The 21,657-nt window shown below is 35.0% G+C and overlaps 1 protein-coding gene and 1 long non-coding RNA gene across 2 annotated transcripts in view; one reads left to right on the forward strand and one right to left on the reverse strand.

Moving 5' to 3' along the window:
• Positions 1-9,780, forward strand: part of LOC145683897 (uncharacterized) — a 29,351-nt gene extending 19,571 nt beyond the window's left edge. The window contains exon 2 of the long non-coding RNA XR_014131207.1: positions 9,714-9,780. This is a non-coding gene — a long non-coding RNA (uncharacterized LOC145683897). The remainder of the gene's footprint in view (positions 1-9,713) is intronic.
• Positions 1,551-21,037, reverse strand: LOC145683892 (uncharacterized). The gene is made up of 2 exons (XM_081755542.1): positions 20,372-21,037; positions 1,551-8,631 (listed from the first exon to the last, which is right to left on the reverse strand). Exon 2 carries the CDS (start codon positions 8,562-8,564, stop codon positions 7,527-7,529), a length of 1,038 nt encoding a protein of 345 aa, XP_081611668.1. The 5' UTR covers positions 8,565-8,631; positions 20,372-21,037; the 3' UTR covers positions 1,551-7,526.
• Positions 21,038-21,657: the final 620 nt, after the last annotated feature.

Genomic DNA, 21,657 nt, shown 5'->3' on the forward strand with positions numbered 1-21,657 from the left:
AATACTATCCAATATTTCGGATACTAAATATCGATTATTCATTTTCAAGGATCGTAGAGGTTTAAAACATATTGAGCAACAGGACAAGGATCGTAGAAGTTTAAAATATATTGAGCAATAGGATCTTCCGTGGTTAAAGTTTCAACTTCAATGGAAATCTTCAGTTTTTAAAAAGGTAACATGTTTTTTTGGAAGTATACCTTGTGTATGTGTTCCCATCGCTTTTTTTTTTTTTTGAATTAATCTTAGTGTAAGTGTACGTAACAGGTAATTGCGAATACTGTTATCCACTTTTTGACGTAATCTTCAGTTTCCTACAGAATGCATCATGGGATTCAAACAGAATAATGGTGCTATATCCTGCATTCATGTACATAAATTTTGGTGTAATCGAGAAATTTATAATATGATAGATTACTGATTTATATTTACTACAAATTCTAAATAACAAAAATATGTGAAACAAACTTCAGCCGTTTAATGTTTGTTGATGTAATTAAGATAATGCTATAGCTTAGCTCACGAATCTCTGCCGCGGTTGAAGGCAAAAAAGAATTAGAATCGTGGCAGAGATTGGTGAACTAAGCTATATCCCCTTCTCTATCCAAATTTCTTTTTTTAGTGTTTGATTTTGGATTTTTCGTCTTAATGAAATATGCTTCAAAACATTTATTACAGTAAGTGTTTTAGTCAGTTGTAAAATCTCGAAATCCTGTATTGTATGTTTAGTTTTCTGCAAGTGCGTGGATAACCCAGAGAGTCTTCTCGGGACTCCTTTAAGTGTTCTTTTAATTTAGTATTGATATTCACTTTTGTCACACACACATAAGTATTTAGGAAGGAACAAGATCCTTTCTATTTGCCGCTTAAAGGTTTTGTCTACTTCTGCCTATATTGAAGGCCTATTGTAGCCATTAATCATTCCTAATTTAATAATAAGTTCAAAACCGCCGGAAAAGAGGTTAATTTATATGCTCTAATAAATATATTTATCCATGTCCGCCTTAATCATCCATGGATGCTTTTTTTTTTTTTTTTTTTTTTTTTTTTTTAATATATGTAGCAAGTAGTAATAGTAGGCTTTCCACAAATTTTGGACTGAACTTTGTTGTCAAGCCCATACAAAGTTAAATCCAGGAAATTAATGTCGTTATTTTCTTCTTCTAACGTGGATTTAATTTTAGAATTTATGCGTTCAAGCTGAGTTAATATGTATTGTAATTGCATATTGTAAATAATCAGCATGTCATCGTCAAAACAAAAATATTTGATATATTTTAATTCCATTCTGTAAAATACAATATTCAAAGTTGTTAAAAAAAAAAAAAAAAACTATATTAGCTAGTAGTGCAAACAGTGGGCTCCTCATGAGCAAATTCTCTTTCAGCCAATAGCAGTTATCTTCAAACTTAAAATAGTTATTAAATATATTAACTTCGAGAATTGAACTTGAATTTTCTTCATTGGTTAAGATTCTAATGCGCATTTTTAAAATTTACTGTTTTCTTTTTAAGTGCACTGACTTCGTCTTAGGACGTCAGACATTTCGTCTCTCTTGACCATTTTCTAGAGCGACGAAGCTGTCTACATTTTTATGATGACTAAATTAAATACAGGAGAATGATATTGTTATATGGAATCTAATGATAGCAACATTTTGAGCTAAGTCTGAATAACAATGTTTATCCCAGCAGAGTTTTCATGATTGAGCTAGAGATGCAAGCGAATATCGATGTGAGTTTTGAATCTTTTAGCCTAGTGTTGAATTGTTAACCTTTAATAATCTATCCAGGGAGAAGACGTATTTATAATGTGTGTCACTTCCTCTTTTTACTTGAGTTCAGAGTTCCTCTTAACTTTTGTGATAAAATATGCAACACTGTAAACAAAAGTACCTTATACTCTTACTTAAACTTTGATACTCTTCTATTGCTGTGGAAAATGTTCAGTTCTCAAAGTTTGGTTACTTTCCCATTTGATTTTAATTGTTTTTAAACTTTTTTCATTCTATCCATGTCACTTCTGATGAGCTTGACGTAACATATGCAGAATTGCGAAGAAAGAAGACGTTTCTCCAACTCAAAAAAAACTACACAAAAGTAACCTTGGCCTATATTTCATAAATTGTGTTAACGTAAGAAATGTGAGCTATCTGCGGATTGTGGAACCTAACGTTATAGAATTTCAAGAATCTCTTACATCTTAATTTCAGTTACTTAACTCCAAATTATTGCGTATTCTGTATCTAACATGACTCGGAAATTTTGAAGAAATTACTCAACAAGAATTTACAAAATCAATCTGAATTTTTGGTGTTTATTAAGGACTGGTCACATTATGAATTTTTTACATCAGTACAGCAACTTTTATGACAAACTTGTCAATATGTGAAGTACTATACACCGTGTTTCAAAAAGAATGACCTGTCAGTTGCCACGCCCATTCAATATTCATGACGGTAATAATTACGGAACATGGGATGTGCCGGCAAGGAAATGAGTGTTGTTTGAATGGGCGTGGCCTAGAGTTTCAGCAAATTGCCGTTAGATGTCAGTCAATGCGTCTTCTCAGTTTGCAGTCAGTCAAAAGTAAACTGGCTTCCGCTCAATAGAAGGCTTTGACTGAGTCAGTGATTTTGGTTCAGCGTGCTTTTCGTCGGCGTTTTAGTATTAATGCCTGCACCCAAAAACATTTGTCGTTGGTATCGCCAATTTGAAGAGATAGAATACTTGTGCAAGGTTAAGAGTCCAGATCGGCCTCGCACTTTCGATGAAATCGTGGAAACAATTCGACTGGTGGACACATAGAGCATTTGTAATAGCATAGCTAAAAATTGAAGATTTTGTGAGTATTTTGCATTTTATCCCATTTTTGTAGCATGTTTTTATCGATACATATGGACTTTTAAAATCAGGTCATTCTTTTTGAAACACCCTGTATATTAAAGACAACTAGAATATTTGTCATTCTCAGCGTTCCACGTTATTTGTCTGCCCAATACACATAAATAAATAACGGAAAATTATAACGCTCAACTAGAATGCAGAAGGGAATTAGGTATGATTAATAAACACTTTTCATCACCGTTAAAAAAAAAAAAGTATAGTTTATTTATTAACGATACAAACACAATATAAAAGATTGAGCAAATTCAGTCACCTGCAATAAATGAAAATTTAGTTTATCCATAACAAATAAACAAATATTAAAACACACCAAAGTTTAGGTACCCGTATTAATAATTCCAACATTTCTTTGTTCTTAAACGTGTCTTGAGTAAAATGTGACACGAGTTACAACGCACCATAAAAAGTTTATAAGAAGGTAGAATATATATTCTCTAAATATATATATATATAAAACGCGTGAAAGAATTTAACTGTACTTAGCCATATACCGTAATAAGATAGTCTGGTTTGAGAATATCACATTTGTATTTAGACTTCTATGCGCTTTACCATTATACTTCTTAAAAATATTCGTACAAAAATAAAAGTTAAATCTCTCCGACAAAACAATTATATAAAACAGTAAAAATAATTAGTTCTATATATGTAACACCTTCGAATGTAACAACCAAATCGACTTAACTTATTATAAGCTAGTATAAATTATAAATGCTATGAATCATAAACTACGTAATATGTGAGCACATTTTTTTAAATATACACTGTCTCTCCAAAAAGCTTCCTATTTTGTTCATATCCCCCCCCCCTGACTTGAGTACAACGCACAGAATGTTCATACAACCATATGAAACTGAAAAAAAAAAAAGTCCCGGGCAGCGGTGGATCAGTGTAGAGCTTTCACCTCTGGTGCATGGGGTCCTTGGTTCAATCCCAACTCGCGCCAAGTGAGCTTTGTAGTGGACAAACCGTGTGCATGGGTTTTCTCGGGGTTCTCCCACTTTTTTCATCCAACCATTTCATTCATTTCTCATCAACACCGTCTCTTTTAGCCTAGCCAGCATAACCGTGGGACGTAAAACTTAAGATTCATTTTTTTTTTTTAAATTCTTTAGGGTGCCACTAAACTCGCGCATCACTGTGGCTTGAATGCCAGTTACGTCATCGTAGCGTTGATCCTTCATGTCTTTGGGGAATAAAAAATCACTGTGCCAAATCGGGTGAATATGGAGGGTGGTTGAGAACTAGCACTTTTTTTTCGCTAGGAACTGCACTCTCCATCAAAACATTCCTAACAGTGTCTTGAACGCTTAATTTAGAGAGGGTGTTCTCTTCTGCGATAATTCCGCATGAGAGATGACGCTTGGATTTCGGAAGATCGCGGAGTTCTTCAAAATGTTTCCATCAACCGAACTTGTGGTGGGACGCCCTGTTGTCATGCCTCTTCGAGCGACACTCATCCTTCTTTAAAAGGTTCAAACCATTGAAACACTAAAACAATTATCACGACTTAAACACCTATCACCGTAAGCCTTTTTCATAGACTCGAATGTCTCCGTAGTCGTTTTCCCGAGTAAAACGTGAAATCGAATCACTGCTCATTACTCCATTGCAATTTCGTGATATATGACAGTCGCACGTCTACTACTTAACGCTGACAGCTCAAAACTGATTGACCGAATGTACATCGTTGTTTACATTTGTTAGTTCAAGCTGCCACCGTAGTTACAGGGCTGACGTTTATATGCCAGGAAGAAAATCAGTCTTGAAACTTTTTGGATAGATGGTGTACGTTAACAGATGTATTTGTAGTTACATCAAAGAGGTATTTCTAAATATCGTATTCACAACCTCCGTATAACATAAACCTTAAAAACAAAAACAAACAAACAAAAAAATAAAAAGATTGTTGCCAACCTGGATACGTCAGGGAATTTCATGAAAACCTGAAAAAACCTTTTATAAGTTATGAAATTTTAAGTACGGAACTTTATTTCTCAGAACCTATTTCTCTTTTTGCCTTACCAGACTGTTTGGTAGGGAATATTTTATAAAATAAATTACTTCATTTTGCAAAATTCTCTACCTACATACCATTATATATACGTGCACATGCACATTATATTAAGAACCGCCAGGTCGGGAAAAATATAGCTGCTTTTTTACATTATAAATAGGCTTGGAAATTTGTAAATCATGACCTGGAAAGGTCAGGGAATTCGTGCTCGCCAAATACGTGAACACTGTATAACCATTTTCGTAACTATAAGTCTATGATAATCTGATATTAATTAACCTGATTTTTCTTTGTGAGAAAGGAAGCTAGGCTTCCTTCTTACAAAATCAACAACTTAGAACTATACAGTCATGTTTTAAAAACTGCGTGTACGATTCCAGTAATACTTTCTTCTTTAAAATAAGAAATGGTACATTGTAATTGGAAATATTCAAATGTGTTAATGATTTCTGTGTCGGTATCACTTTTCATGTAAATCGAATTATTCTAATTAAATTATTAAATATAATAACTGAATATATTTTCACACTTATATTATAAATAATAACTGAAATAATATTATTACTTTTGTCATAGGTTTTTACAAAATTGAAAAAATTAAATGACTTGTAGCGATAAAATTAAATTTTTATCGATGTGACTTCCTTCAAGGACTGTCACTGTTCCCAGATTATATCAACATTGGAGATTGACTTTAGCTAAACGATTGAACAGAATACGAAGATCCCACCAGGCGTATAATGTGGGAGTGTAGGCAACCATAATACTAAATCTTATCAATATATAAAATTATATCGTGCATGTTAGGGAGAAGAGAAGGTACGAGATCTCATATCTGCACGACTCAAATGTACAGACCTTCAAAAGAGTACTTTCTTAAAATTGGATTTTTCGCCTATAGATATTTTAGACAACTCAATATTTGTGACATGTACAGAAATACAAGTTAAAGAAAAGAATGAAACTATGATCATTTCAAGAAACAAGATCCATAAATAAAACTACGTGCGCAAAAAGCATTCATAATACCAGAAACCTTGAAGTCGCTGGGGTAAGAAGTGAATGAGAAAAACAATACTAAGAGACTGCAGTATGAAAGAAAACTTTACCGAACCCTGAAAAACATGATGCGGTCCGACAGATACGTCGGAAAGCACAACACGTATGCTGCAGAAACATACACAATAATGAAAAGAATGTGGAGCAGAATCCAAGCAACAGAGATAATAAGTTTCTGAAGGAAAGGGCCTATCCGATTGCAATGATGTGAACGAACTTTGAAGGAGATGGCTCAAATTCAGCTCAAATGCAAAAGAGACTATGTACGTTCTATATTCCAAAAACAAATTGTCCTAAAATGGATGGAACATACTCAAAACATACAAAAAGCACGAAATATTAACATTAATGTCAATGGCAAATCAATGAAAAATAATTCCTCCACTCATCTCAAAAACCAAAAGAGAGGAGAGGGCTGAAATTCAACTTAAATATAGAACAAATTATGTAGATTCTACATTCAAAAAAGAAATTGTCCTAAAATGGATGGAACATGGTAAGAAAATCACGAAACATGAACATTAGTCAGTGGCAAATCAGTGAAAAAACGAATTCGTTCACGTATCTCAAAAACTATAATAAGGAGATGGCTAATTGAAAGCTTATTGCAAAGACATAATGAAGAGTTTAAAAACGATGTATAGCACGTAAGGTAAATATGAATATAACATTGTCAAAAGTCAAGTTGATTACCCAGGGCGTCCCACGCGGAGATTACGTGCTTGAAATATCTCACATCTGGATTTGGAATCTCCAGAGTCGATTTAGCACGCAGCGTGACTTGACCTGATCATGTGACAGTCTGGTCCTTATGGCAAACCGGATAGGCCCTTTTTCGGAAAGACATGATCAAATAAGGAATAAAATTATCATTAGGGATACACTCATCGAGGAGAAAACGACCACTAGAATGAACAGATAACAGAATGAAGTAAACTGGATGGGGAACGAAGGGTAATAGAACTGAAGAAGAGCCACAGTGAAGAATGATAGCACAAAGACAGTCGCGAAAGAAGCCTTTTAGACACCTAGATCCGACAGGATGCTGGAAACGAGAATTGATAATGACTCTTCAGCCTCGAATTAATTTCCAGACGAAGGGGTCCCTTCAAAGATATTTCTAAAGTTAACATATCTCAACAAGGAACAGCATTAGTTCGTTTATTATAAAGTATCTTGAATCTGTAAAATAAACCTCATTTTGACGCTTACCATAGGAGCAACTATATATCAAGTAATCTTTTTCTAAATCGTTCAGACTCTATTTACTGCATGCAGAATGAGTCATACAGATCAACTGAATTATGTGGGACTTCCACATGGTAATTTAGAATTGACATACGTTGACTAGCGAATAAAAATGTTCGGTCAAGAATTCGGTATTCATAATTGATAGCGTGACTCTCTTCAACTATTCATTCAAACTCAATGCTTAATTTAATTTTGAGCATCAGACAATAAGAACACCAGAAAAAGCTTATTGCCATCGAAATGAGAAAATGAATACCTAGGGCATCAGCTTACGTATTATTGCCTCAATATTCTTAAAACCTGGTATTTTGTGGTGGCACCTCTTTATTTAATAACACCACTGAATCAATCGCCAAAGAAGAAAGATTTATGGCCTTATATGCTATAACACGTGAATTGACAGACTGTCTTTTGTTTCTCAGCTTACTTTGATTTAAATTTTGATTATTTCGTAATAACTTACGCATTACTTTACATGCATCACCATGTCCAAAAAATGTCCCTACTGGGGACATTGTCCATTCTCGTAAACTTTTCAGCATCTCATTCAGACCTTTTCTGCTTACCTCTTTAGTAGACAGTAAAGCAATTTCGGCTTGTAGAACTTCATCCAATTCATCTACTTTCTTCTGATTAACATAGAAACGAAAACTTTGTAAAAAATCCTTTACTTCCTCTGGTTGTGCACCCTCCAGCACAATGTCATTATTGTATACTAATCGATGATACGATGGCATGCTTTGATCTGTTGTGCTGGACAATGCAAATCCTTGTTCCTGAATTTCTTCAAAGTGTAAAACTATACATTTCCCATTGCTGTGTACAGGTTTCATACGTTTCATTCCTGTTGTTGTTTCTTCATCTCGTTCAAATTCCAAATCGAGAGTAGTATATAAATCAAAACACTGTACTTCAGCATGTCTCACAAGTCTATCTTCTTTAATTTTCTTGTATGAGTCGAAAAATCTTTGCAATTTAAAATCATTGTTCAACTTATTATTAGCTCCATTTACATTGAGTAAATTACTAGCAGTAATCTTTTGAGATACTGCGAGTCTATGTTTTGTTTCTATACAATGTACCACACGTTCTTCATCCATAAATAGCGATATTACACAATCATTAAATTGATTAGCTTTGTAATTTTGTCGATCTTTCATCTTCAGTTCTGTGGCCAATCTAAAGTGAAGTTTATTTATTAATCCCCTCAATATTGCTAAACACTCTACCTTCAATTGATACTCAAAACCTATTAGAGCCTTGGTAACAGATAAGTCCTTTTCGTAAAAATCATCTTCAAAATTTGGTATATTCATATTTTCATCTGACATTTTGAAGAAATCTCTTGTTCCTCAATAACCTCTTGAGTCTTTCATCAACCAATTGAAGAAATGAATTCTGGAAAATAGAAAAAAGAAATCAATAAGAGCACTAATTTATTTATATATTATACAAAATTATTAGCATGTAACGAATTTTTTAAAACTAAAATGTTCAAAGATGGGGTGTATTGCAATCGATAGATCTCACTGATCCGAACAAAATGACTGCAAATAATACAAATGTTCATGTGTAATACTCGAAAACATTAGGAAAAATTCCTTGTAAAACTAAAACTATGATGATATAGGATAACCATGTCACCTATTAACATGAAACTAATGTTGTACGATAATGATGTCACTATTAACATGAAACTGATGCTGCATATAGCCATGTCACCTAGCATGAAACTGATGCTGTACGATAGTCATGTTACCTATTAACATGAAACCGATTTTTGTAATAGCCATGCCACCTGTTAGCATGAAACTGATGCTGTGCGATAACCATGCCACTTATTACCATGAAAATGCTGTACGATAACTATGTCACTTATTAACATTAAACTGATGCTGTGTGATAACCATGTCACCTATTAACATGAAACTGATGTTGTACGATAATCATGTTACCTATTAACATGAAATTGATGTTGAAGAAAGCCCCCATCAAGCTCTTCATTATCAAACTAACTCGAAATGGTTAATAGGTTATAGTGTTAATCATAGGACAAAATTATGATTAAAACTTCAGTTTTTGTTTAACTATAATATTATGCGAAGAGATGACATATTAATTGATAGATTTCATAGGCGTGACAAAAATGACATATTTTGAGGGTTCTGATGCGTAGTTTTTGAGAAATAGAGAAAAACTAATTTTTATAGCGTTAAAGAGGTCCCGTTGCCTCTTTACCAATTTAATTCTTGCTTTAAATTTAATTCTTGCCAATTTAAATCTTCGTTGCCAATTTAATTCATAGCTTTTATTTTACCTGAAAAGATTTGTTTGCGAGGTTTCTTACATAAATTCTAAGCCTAACCAACATACATATATTAGAACTAGATATGTAATACTTTTAGGCCATATTTATTAAATCCTCCTGTGATGTCATACCAAATTTGGTATTAATATGAACTTTTATTCTGTTGTTACAGGTCCAGAAAGACAGAAGATTGAGAAAATGTGACCAAATGGAAAAATTGAAGGCGAGAGCTATTATTAAATATCTCCACAAGAAAGGTTTAAAGCCGCAGGAGATCTACCCCGACATGATTGCTACTTTAGTGATAGTGCTCCTTCATATGCCACAGTGAAGAAATGGGCAGCCGAATTTAAGAGAGGGAGAAACTCGATCAGGACGGCCCGTGGAAGTACTAACTCAGGAGAACATTGACGACATACATGAAATCATCATGAATGGTCGGCGAATGACCACAAAACAGACTGCTGAGACAGTGGACTTATCTACTGCAAGCGTTGACCGAATTTTCACCCAGCATCTGGGAATGAGCAAGGTTTCCGCGAGATGGGTGCCAAAACTTTCGACATCTGATCAAAAGCTCACCAGACGCAACATTTAAAGGGACAATATTCATCTCTTCAGGACAAACCCAGGTGCCTTTCGTACTCGATTCATAACAGTAGATGAGACCTAGGTCCATCATTACCAACCAGAGTCCAAAGTTCCAAGCAATGGAAACACCCTTCATATCCCCTCTCCCCTCGGAAGAAGCCCAGGTCAGTGCCCTTAACTGGAAAAGTAGTGGCTACGGTTTTCTGGGATTCGGATTATCTTCCAAAGAGCGAACAGTACCTGGGGAGTACTATTCAGGTCTTCTACAACAGCTGCGTGATAATATTCGGCAGAAACTTCGTGGGAAACTTACAGCAGATGTGCTTCTCCATCAAGATAACGCCCTAGCCACAAGTCAGTCATCGCATGGCAGCAATTCACGATCACAGTTACGGACTGGTTCCCCACCCTCCTTATTCGCCTGAATTGCCACTTTCTGACTTCCATCTCTTTCTAAAGCTGGAAAAGAAGTTGGAAGGTACTCATTTTGACATTGATGATGACGTCATGCATACATTTGATGAAATTTTACACGCCTTCAGTTTTTTTTACCAGCAGCATTAAAGCACTTGAACATCGATGGAAAAACGTGTTGTCAGTGGACTATGTTTAAAAGTAACACCATTCATAAATTCTCTACTGCTCCGTTCATAGGTAGGCTTAGAACTTTTGTAACAACCCTCGTATTTATGTATTACATAAATAAACCCTTTAAGTAGCATATTTTATCTATTGTTTGCCTTGTGCTAGTAGTGAAGCAGGTACAACTTCTAAAATAGGGACGAAGAAATTCGAAAGTAGTATAACACCAGAGATTAGCTTTAAAAAAAAATGTATATGTACACAAAAAATAGTATAGTACTTTCGCTAACACTTCATCAGACAGAGAAGAGACGTAGGGAGGAAGAAATATTAAAGAAAATAGTGAAAAATGACAGGCATCGTGTTCGGCATTACATTGGCTTCCTGACACTCCTTTTTTCCCTTAATACATTGAAACCTCTCTTATCGGACACCTGTATAATACGGATAGATTTTCTTTTCTTTTGGTCGCGGCAAAAATATGTGATATTTCCGGTTTTTTTTTTTTTTTCGGTAAAAATGTATTAGTAGAAACGAGCCTCTAACGCTTATTTACCGACAATCTCTTTTGCTCTCACAGTTTTCTTCTTCATAACAGGCAGGAATTATTCTCAGTTCACACGTATTTACCATAGAAAATACTCTCCACTATTTAAAAATAATCCCTGATGCGGTACAGTAGACAGAAAACCTCTTATCAGCAAAATGCATTTGTAAGTCGATTTGGTGAATCTCTACACAGAATAGGTACTAGTTGACCTTTTTCTTTTTCTTTCTTTCTTCTCCGTCCACAATAGATTTCATGCTCTCGCTGCCTTATTTTTTACTTCTAGTACAATCTGTATGCGAATTAAACGATTTCTAAAGTAGAACAAAGTAGACGTAAACAAAGCAAAATGTAATACTCCGCGGCTCACACGTGCATCGGCAGCGAGAGACGATGAACAGCAAGATCGTCTGCTTACTTACTGTCGTCGCATAATTTCCAAAGTGTACGGCTACCGTTGGTTGGTGAATAATTAATGCACTGACACTAACTACTGTTATGTTGGAGATATGCATTTTCTTAAATCCTTATATAAATGAGATTGTTGTCTGTTCCTGTTGTCCTCTTTTGTGTTTTATAACACGAGACGAAAATAGATTACTGCACATATCGTCGCCATGAAACTCTGCATTCTACAATAATTTTAAATAAGTGGGGTAGGCGCGCGAACGCATACGCATGCACAGTAAATACTATATGTCCAAACACGTGTGAGGTTGAAATGAAGCTACACCTGTTGTTAAATATTATATATATTGCGTTTATTATCACAAAATGTAGGATACATTCAGATATCTTTATTTGAAATTATTATTTTAGTAGAGATTATATTGGGGTAGGATACTAGTGCAGTAAGGCCAACAACCAATCACTGGTCATCGACCCACTGGTAGTCAGGTGGGTTTGTTTACATCAACTTTTTTCTAAGGCTGGAAAGAGAATACAGGAGATGACACGTACTTAAGAAAAAAAATTCCTGTTCATGCAGTGAAGCACTGTATTTTGCACCCCATATCAATACACCTCAGCGATGCTTTTTGTTTCTTTACCGAACGGATATCTTTCTACCTATTTTGTAATTTTACTGCTGAAGAATACTTTGAATATTAGGCTATTAGAACTACTATGTTTACTGTATGCTGCATACAATTATTGCACCAGCTGTGAGTCTTAGTTTTATATAACCTTTCAGTAACGCGTATCTCTCATTTATTGACAAATACTCATGTCCCAGTGGTGTCCGTTATTCAAAGGTTTACTGTACTACTTACTCTCTGTCTTGTGAAGCATCAGCGAAAGTATACTTATGAGGAATCAAAATTTCACTATGTGGCAACGTTGCGGATTAACTTGGAATCATTAACGTTGCTCTACGAATCCATCAAGCGGTTACATCAATTGTTACGCTAATAAGTCATGCTAGTGTCAATATCTATCGACTTTAACTGCCATCTGTAAAGAATCGATGTAACTAGTTGATGGATTGGTAGATCATCTCTGTGGTTCTTTATTTGTGACGTTACCACATACTGGAATTAGCGTCTCCGGACGAGGGCCCGAAAGGTATACAATGTATATTTTTCACTTTATTCTGTAGAATAATGCTCTGTAGTCCGTGGGTGCCATTTTTAGAACACCTGATATATATATCTCTCTCTCTATAGATATATATATATAGAGGATCTGCCCATATGTATCTTCATCCTATAAAATAAATGAAGCCAAAAAACAACCGAGCATCGGCATGTCTGATTGGCTACTTTCGTTTCCGCCATGATTGTTGGCTCAAAACATTGCGATCCTATTGGTCGGAGTGGGCAGGGTAGGGGTGGCGAAACTCTGACGTATGGATTCAAGATTTTGTTGTAAGGGCAAATCCTTTTATAAGATCCTTGATATATATATATATATATATATATATATATATATATATATATATATATATATATATATATATATATATATAACGAATAATTTTGAATTCTGCACAACAGTCCTGAATCAGGGTTTATTGTTGTGCAGAATTCAAAATAGTAATTAAAAATTTGAAAAAAAAAAGTAATAAGGTATATAAGAAGTCCTTAGTGAGTGAGTCATCAATACCCAGGCCAAATCGCTTAAGCTAGAAAATACAATTTTTGACGTTATGTATCACTAAGGAAGAATTTTCAGAAATTTGACAGGAAAGGAGAATAAGGATGGCATTTATAATATGAAATTTTTTCAGCGTTCTTTGTTCTAGAAGGAAAGAAAATAGGAGGAGGAAAGAGAGGTAGGTTACAATCATTATGATAAAATATCCATACAGCGTTCTTTGAGATTTGTTACAAAAGGGAAGAAAGAGGGTTGTAATCATTATGATAAAATCTATCCATATCTCGGAATCCCTTAAGGTTAGAAATATGAATTAGGTGTTAGGACTCTTCATTTAAAATACGTGTTTCGTCGTGCTATTTGCACTAGGAAAAAAAAAAAGAGAGAGAAAGAAGTGCTTCTTTTATATGCTCATACGAGACGTTTGAATTTTTGCGAGACCTCACAATCAGACAAATTCTATATAAAAAGTTCAGAAGGAAGAACGCAATATATTACCCACAGTAACACATAGAGTATATATTGACTTTGTTTGTATAATCATGTCGAAATAATCCATATCGTTACTTTCACTTTTAACTATATCCAAGAAAACGGTTTTCTTTTCGATTTTCATATGCTTATACTGCAAGTTTATTTTATTTTATTTTATTTATTTATTTATTTTTTTAATCCGAAATACTGTTGGAAGTGCAGTACAATGTCTTTTGAAGAGAGCGCCCTGCCAAATATTTTCAATATGATAGATCATTTAAAAAAAAGTCTTATACTTCCATCGCTAGATTCACATTTTAATAATGTTAACAGAAGACCTAAAGGAGTCAATGGTAAAGGAAGTAAGTCCACACGTATCCAATGGTTGAATGTACACTTACATGCCATTTTTAATAGTCAGTGCCCTATATATCGTAAACTTCTTTAATGCCAGATTTCTCAAAAATAACCGACTGGTGCTGCTTACAGTTACTTTATAAAAATAGCTGGCTGGTTGCATTGAGTTTAGTGTCCCTTTCAGCAACGAGGTTGTATGAGAAGTGGTGTTTCAGTTCTAGGTGAAATACGAACCACTATAATCCGTTCGAATTTCGAAGCTCTCCGATCGGGAATCGAATTAAGGATTCCGTGCACCAAATGCTAGCCATTAGGTAAACATAGCGGAGCAAGAGAGGGAGCAAATAGAGTTGACGTAGCAGCTACTACATAAAATTCAACTCAAAGAGAATTCAAAAGGCATAGTGGGAACTACCAAATCATTTGGTATTATTTTGTGTGATATTATTATTATTATTATATCAGCTATAATATATGCGATATCGTTCACTCGCAAACCACATCAACCGTTTAGAAGTAGTTGCTGCATAATAGCGTCAACCAAATCTGAACCTCTGACGACAGATGTGTTGCCTGGAAATTAGTGAAGTAAAACTCGAATTGACCTTTGAGATTCTAAGAGAAAGAAAATGTTCATTTCAAAATGGCTATCCCATCCAGGATGGTTGAGTGTAGATATTTCAGCATTGTTCCACAAAATATAAATGAAAGAGATGTTACGTATAAAGTAACACATCATGTAATCAGGCTCGTATTTATATATCGTGCGCCCCTCTGCTCTAAATAATTGGCCGATCCCCTTCCGCACAAACTTATATCTCAAAAAGGGAAACAAACCGTGATTTTTCAAGCATACTAGCTCTTGTTGAGTAGCAGTTTAGGTGTTACAAAAGATTCAACGTAATTTTAAATGGCCTAATTCAATGATGATCCAAATGACCTGTTCCAGGTATCTAGGTTATATCTGAGCTGAGATACGGGGGTGCAAAGTCCCCATAAGAATAAAATGGAGGCATTTTAAAAATAATATGCATAACGACCAATATTAAAGTTGAATTCATAGTTTTGGGGATCGCTAAGATGAATAGTGACAGTTTTAATCCATTTAACTTCAACGTTATAGTCCACTCTCCAGGGAGGGGGCGAGATTTTAAAAGTAATCGAAAACGACATATATTAGTGTTAAATTCATAGTTTTGGACGTCGCTGAGTGTAATGGTATCAGTTTTCATGAGATAAATAGTGACAGTTTTAATCCATTTAACTTCAAGGTTATAGTCCACTCTCCAGGGAGGGGGGCGAGATTTTAAAAGTAATCGAAAACGACAGATATTAGTGTTAAATTCATAGTTTTGGACGTCACTGAGTGCAATGGTATCAGTTTTCATGAGATGAATAGTGACAGTTTTAATCCATTTAACTTCAAGGTTATAGTCCACTCTCCAGGGAGGGGGGCGAGATTTTAAAAGTAATCGAAAACGACAGATATTAGTGTTAAATTCATAGTTTTGGACGTCGCTGAGTGTAATGGTATCAGTTTTCATGAGATGAATAGTGACAGTTTTAATCCATTTAACTTCAACGTTATAGTTCACTCTCCAGGGAGGGGGGCGAGATTTTAAAAGTAATCGAAAACGACAGATATTAGTGTTAAATTCATAGTTTTGGACGTCACTGAGTGTAATGGTATCAGTTTTCATGAGATGAATAGTGACAGTTTTAATCCATTTAACTTCAAGGTTATAGTCCACTCTCCAGGGAGGGGGGCGAGATTTTAAAAGTAATCGAAAACGACAGATATTAGTGTTAAATTCATAGTTTTGGACGTCACTGAGTGTAATGGTATCAGTTTTCATGAGATGAATAGTGACAGTTTTAATCTATTTAACTTCAAGGTTATAGTCCACTCTCCAGGGAGGGGGGCGAGATTTTAAAAGTAATCGAAAACGACAGATATTAGTGTTAAATTCATAGTTTTGGACGTCGCTGAGTGTAATGGTATCAGTTTTCATGAGATGAATAGTGACAGTTTTAATCCATTTAACTTCAAGGTTATAGTCCACTCTCCAGGGAGGGGGGCGAGATTTTAAAAGTAATCGAAAACGACAGATATTAGTGTTAAATTCATAGTTTTGGACGTCGCTGAGTGTAATGGTATCAGTTTTCATGAGATGAATAGTGACAGTTTTAATCCATTTAACTTCAACGTTATAGTTCACTCTCCAGGGAGGGGGGCGAGATTTTAAAAGTAATCGAAAACGACAGATATTAGTGTTAAATTCATAGTTTTGGACGTCACTGAGTGCAATGGTATCAGTTTTCATGAGATGAATAGTGACAGTTTTAATCCATTTAACTTCAAGGTTATAGTCCACTCTCCAGGGAGGGGGGCGAGATTTTAAAAGTAATCGAAAACGACAGATATTAGTGTTAAATTCATAGTTTTGGACGTCACTGAGTGCAATGGTATCAGTTTTCATGAGATGAATAGTGACAGTTTTAATCCATTTAACTTCAAGGTTATAGTCCACTCTCCAGGGAGGAGGGGCGAGATTTTAAAAGTAATTGAAAACGACAGATATTAGTGTTAAATTCATAGTTTTGGACGTCACTGAGTGCAATGGTATCAGTTTCCACGATGTTCAAGTTCATCTCATTCCTTTTGGTGGGGTGGGAGAGGATGACTTTTTAAAAAGAATCAGATAAGCTAGCTCATTAGTATCTACTGTAATTTGAGTGAATTAAGCACATTAACATATTTTTTCTCGCACATTCGCGGGACACTACAGTTTGCTAGTTTTAAATATTACTTTGTGAATCTTAAAAAAATCCAACATTTTGCCGTCCTGTGCTCAAGCATGGCACACATAATATGTTACCTGGTGTAATAAAACACTAGAAGGGTGTTATTACAACAGATATCTCCTGGAAAATGGTTTTCATCCCGAAGGTAAGCTTCACAATTTTTGTTTGTGCTAACATGTAATTATGCTGGCAATTTGACAAATTCATTTAACATGTATTGGTCAAAGGATGCAAGGAATTGAATTAACAAGAACTCAAAACTCGATAAATAATGATAAGAATAAAATTGTGTAATAGGAAGTCCAAATTCTGGTAAACAAATGTAAAATTTGTAATTTAAAACTCAAATAAAAGTATTCTTACATAATCATCTGTTCTATAATATAGGTGATTTTCTCCAAACAGATATTTCTGTATAAATCGAAGATTAGCTGTTGTTTTAATTTAACTGCATCTCTCAAATATAGTTTTTAAACAATTTGAAATTTCTGACGAAGTCATGAACTGACTGCTCCTAAGGCAGAAAAATAAACAAAATACTATGCAGTCAGTGGCATACTCAGTGTTAGAGGGGCTCAAGCTTTCAACTTCATATGATTTCAGGTGTTTGTATTCACAGGGTGTTTCAAAACAACACCGACAACGTTTGGAAAGTGATCCCTGACACCAAGATAAGACAAAAAGTATAGGCCAATCTGGGTGCTAAATGCTTCCTTTCGGAGTTATAGGTCCCGAAAACATGAAGAATAAAAAAAAGAAGAAGAAAGAAAGAAATTTAAAGGTTCAAAGCTCCAGAACTATGAGACCTACCGTATCGGGTCAAGACTTCACTTAGAACTAAATGTGCCCTATCCAAATATCCATGTTTAAGAATCTTTGCGATACTTCCGCTACAAGTTTTATAGATGTAGTTAACGAGTTTCAAATTAAATACCCGTAGCCATATTATATTATTGCACAAAAAGTACAGCAACATGCAGTACTTGCAGTCGGGCCAGACTTTTATCTAGAATAATTTGTCCGAAGGGAGCAAAATTAAAAAGATGCAATATTATTTATATTTAATATCCTGCAAAAGAATGACATACAGTTGTAATTTATCTTATACTAGCAGCGTTCACCCCGCTTCGCTGCGGTCACCCCGGAACGCAATAAACGTTGTTACTTAGATAATTTTTACTTTTTCGCTTTCAAGTGATATGATAAAAACCATAGTAGATTGCAGTAAATGTTAACATTATATCGCCTGTCATTTATGTTAACCCGCCGAGTGACACGGTCATGCGGGTTGCATATAAATACGTTTATTTTTACCTATGATGAACTAACAAAGGATTTGTACGTTATGGACACTTGAATGGTCAATTATCTCAAGACACTGGTAATTAAAAATTAAAGTGATATGATAAAAACCATCTAGGGTCCAAATCCTAATAACCCCCCAAAAATGAAAGAAATTGGTTCAGCCGTATTAGCGTGATGAGGGAACAAAGGATTTGTGCGTTCTCTTTTATATATAAGATTCAAGACCGAGGAGGGAAGCTTGGCCAACTCTGGACAGGGTTGCCAAATAAAAATAGTCAAAATTAGGGACAGGTTGACGAGTTTTCAGTAACTACTACGCGAAAAGTTTTGATAAACATGATCTAGTGATTAAAAAAATGAGGCAGGCATCAAATAAAAAGAGTAATCATCTTAGACTGAAAGAAATACTAAAGTATGAACGAATACAAAGAGTTATTATAAGAAGAAATAGGTAAATCTTACTTTTAAAACATTGGATTTAGATTACTTAAACTTGCTTCAAAAAATGTACTTCACGCTTGACTTAACTGCAGTTACAATCTTTTTCAAGTTTGGATTTTTCTTTAGGCTGTCGAAAAACTCACTGGAGCTTTAAGTCGAAGAGTTGATTGCTATTATAAATTCAGCTTTCATGAACTGGGCAGAACACCTATTTCTTGTGTCACTCCATTTCAAATTCCAAGATTCTGCCACTTACAAAGTAGTTATGAATGGGCGCGCAAATAGTAAAACAAATTACGGGCTCGCTTGTAACAGTTGTTCTGTCTGCTGGACAGGCGGGCGACAGACGAGGGGCGCGGTCGCCGGGCAAGCAGACGGCTCATTAAAAATTGCGGACTTTAAAGTCGTTGTGTGAGGTAAATTTGTCATTTGGGCAAAATACGGGACTTTTGCCGTCCCGTATGGTAACTTCCCGGGACGCGGGACAAACTCATTAAATAAGGGGCTGTGCCGTAAAATCCGGGACATTTGGGAACCCTGACTCTGGGGTTTGACCCGAACGTTATGATTTAGAAAACTGCTTATACAGTTAGCCAGTATGTCAGTTAAGGATTTTTTTTTTTTTTTGTACTAGAAACTTAAAAGCAGTATACAGAAAACCAATAGATACAATGATACGTGACATACGTATACATTGTAAATCAATATGCTTAGCACAATCACTTTCATTCAGAAGGATTTACCCCCTAAGCTCTCGACATTCCTATACTGGTATTAACAGTACAAAGTATTTAATGTCCCACAATATACCACTTTGCGTAATTAATGTAACGTAAAAAAAAAACAAAAAAAAAAACCTAAGGGAACTGATACTAAATATAGTTGCGAGGCACTGGTTTAATGGTTAAGCACTGAGTTTGCGTAAAAGGGTCCTTGGTTGTCCCATACCATGAGAGTTTGTAATATACGTGCCCGAGGGTTCTCCTGTTTTCTCCCATGTTCTCATCTTCACAATTATTTACTTTTATTAATTAGACAACTATTTTAACCTACAGACCATAGCAGTGTAGCGTAAAGTTAAAGCTTTTTTTTTTTAAAATCTATATCTGGATTCAATTGGGTATGTAAAGAAATATTAAATTCATCATATTTCCCATGAAAACATCAGCCCGATCGGTGCAGTTTTACTATACGGATTCATAGATTGTAAAATGTACAGAAAAATTTGAGCGTGTTTAGGGCTTCTAACTCGTTCGTACTCCTCACTGGCGTCTCTGGCATGTAAAATTTGGGGGGGACATCAAAGAAAGTGATTTAAATGGTACTACCTAACCCAACCTGTTTATTAACTTCGATTCCATTTGTTACCTTTCTGTTTACCTTCACGGACCCCCCTACGGTATATCAAGAACTCGATTAGCCTACAATCGTTTCACAGCCTGTACATTATATTCCAAATAAATATAATAATTATTACTTATATGATATTCTGTCGTTAGTAAATAAATTAGAACAAAATATTGAATATTTTGTACTTCAAAATACTGGGGCGCGCTATCTCCCCGCCAGAGATGCCCGTGCTCCTCCTATACTATGGATCAGTATAGTAAAACTGCACGTCATATTTTGCTTACCTCCTATATCTTCTAATTCCAGTTACCTACAAGTATTTGTGAACTGACACTTTTATTGTCAAACTGTTTAAAACAATGTTTACGTAGCTACTCTTTACCAATGGAAGTAAAAAGCACAAATTAAATAAATATTTTCAAATTATCAGCAGATAATCAAAATAAGAATAAATTAAAGAATCAAAATAATAAATGTCACTCAAATTGTCGTCGTGCAAAAATGGTGTGCTTTTATTACGGAAGTATCTCATTCTACAGACTTGATTTTGGTACTAATTAGCAAAAATTATACGTTTTACAATTTAAAACATATGCTCAGTCCACTAACAAACTAAGCGACATGTTTTAAAATAGTTCTATGTCATTTTATTATAGTTGTTGAAAACATTTTCATCTCAGGCTATTTCCTAGTTTTTTTTTTTCTTTTTCTCGTTAAGATTTGAGCATATCGAAATAGTCGCCATTTTTGTACTCATCTTCGTATGTCGACAGAACTTGGAAAATTTCGAGATAAGCATTAGTAGAACCATATTCTGTGCCTGTCCTTGCAAAATTCTGCGTATTGTAATGCAACACTGCAGAAAATGCAAGTAATTTTACGGTGACTTTATATCATAAATCACTAATTTGCGTTGCGTTAAAGCATGTCATGGAATGTGTTCATTTTATGTTCTGGATTACACGGCACTACGTTTAATTTGAAAGAGCAGAAAATTCTTGAATCGAAGCTTTATGTGTGTGTCTGTGCATGTACATGTGCCGAAAATGATATACAAACTGAATTTTTGCCAAGGCTACACTTATTGGAGAAATGCTGTGGTGAGTATTGTTTCACATTACTTAACCGAGGAGCTCGTTTCGTAACGCTAAAGTTTCGTTTTAAATTGCGATAATCAGTATAGCAGTTATTGTTTTTCGCATTTTTACGTTTCGTTGTGGTGCGGATAAGAGAATGAACCCTCTACATGTGAGGCAAGCATAGCCACTCGAGGCACTTAGATCGCCATTGTAGAAGTGATTGATGCGTCCAGTTGTTCTACATTGTCAAACAATTAAAAGATAGGTTGATCATCGATTTGGACTCGTGTGAATGCTGGAAAGAGTTTAATACAGCAGATTACGAGTGATTCGACGTGTTAAATCTGTGGTGATATTGTGTTCTAAACTTGTGTTGTGTTCTTTAACTTTTATTTTCTCCGTGTGTTGTGCACTAGTGCAAGATTTTTTTTTTTAAATCTTTCGTCGCTGCCTAACATGGCAGCCTCATCTGACGACACGTGCTTCGGCCC

Source organism: Thermobia domestica, chromosome 1 (genome assembly GCF_964235325.1).
Source record: "Thermobia domestica chromosome 1, izTheDome1.hap1.1, whole genome shotgun sequence".
Lineage (NCBI taxonomy): Eukaryota > Metazoa > Arthropoda > Insecta > Zygentoma > Lepismatidae > Thermobia > Thermobia domestica.

Coding starts and splice junctions, on each gene's coding strand:
- LOC145683892 (XM_081755542.1), bottom strand. CDS start 8,564: ATGTCAGATGAAAATATGAATATACCAAATTTTGAAGATGATTTTTAC.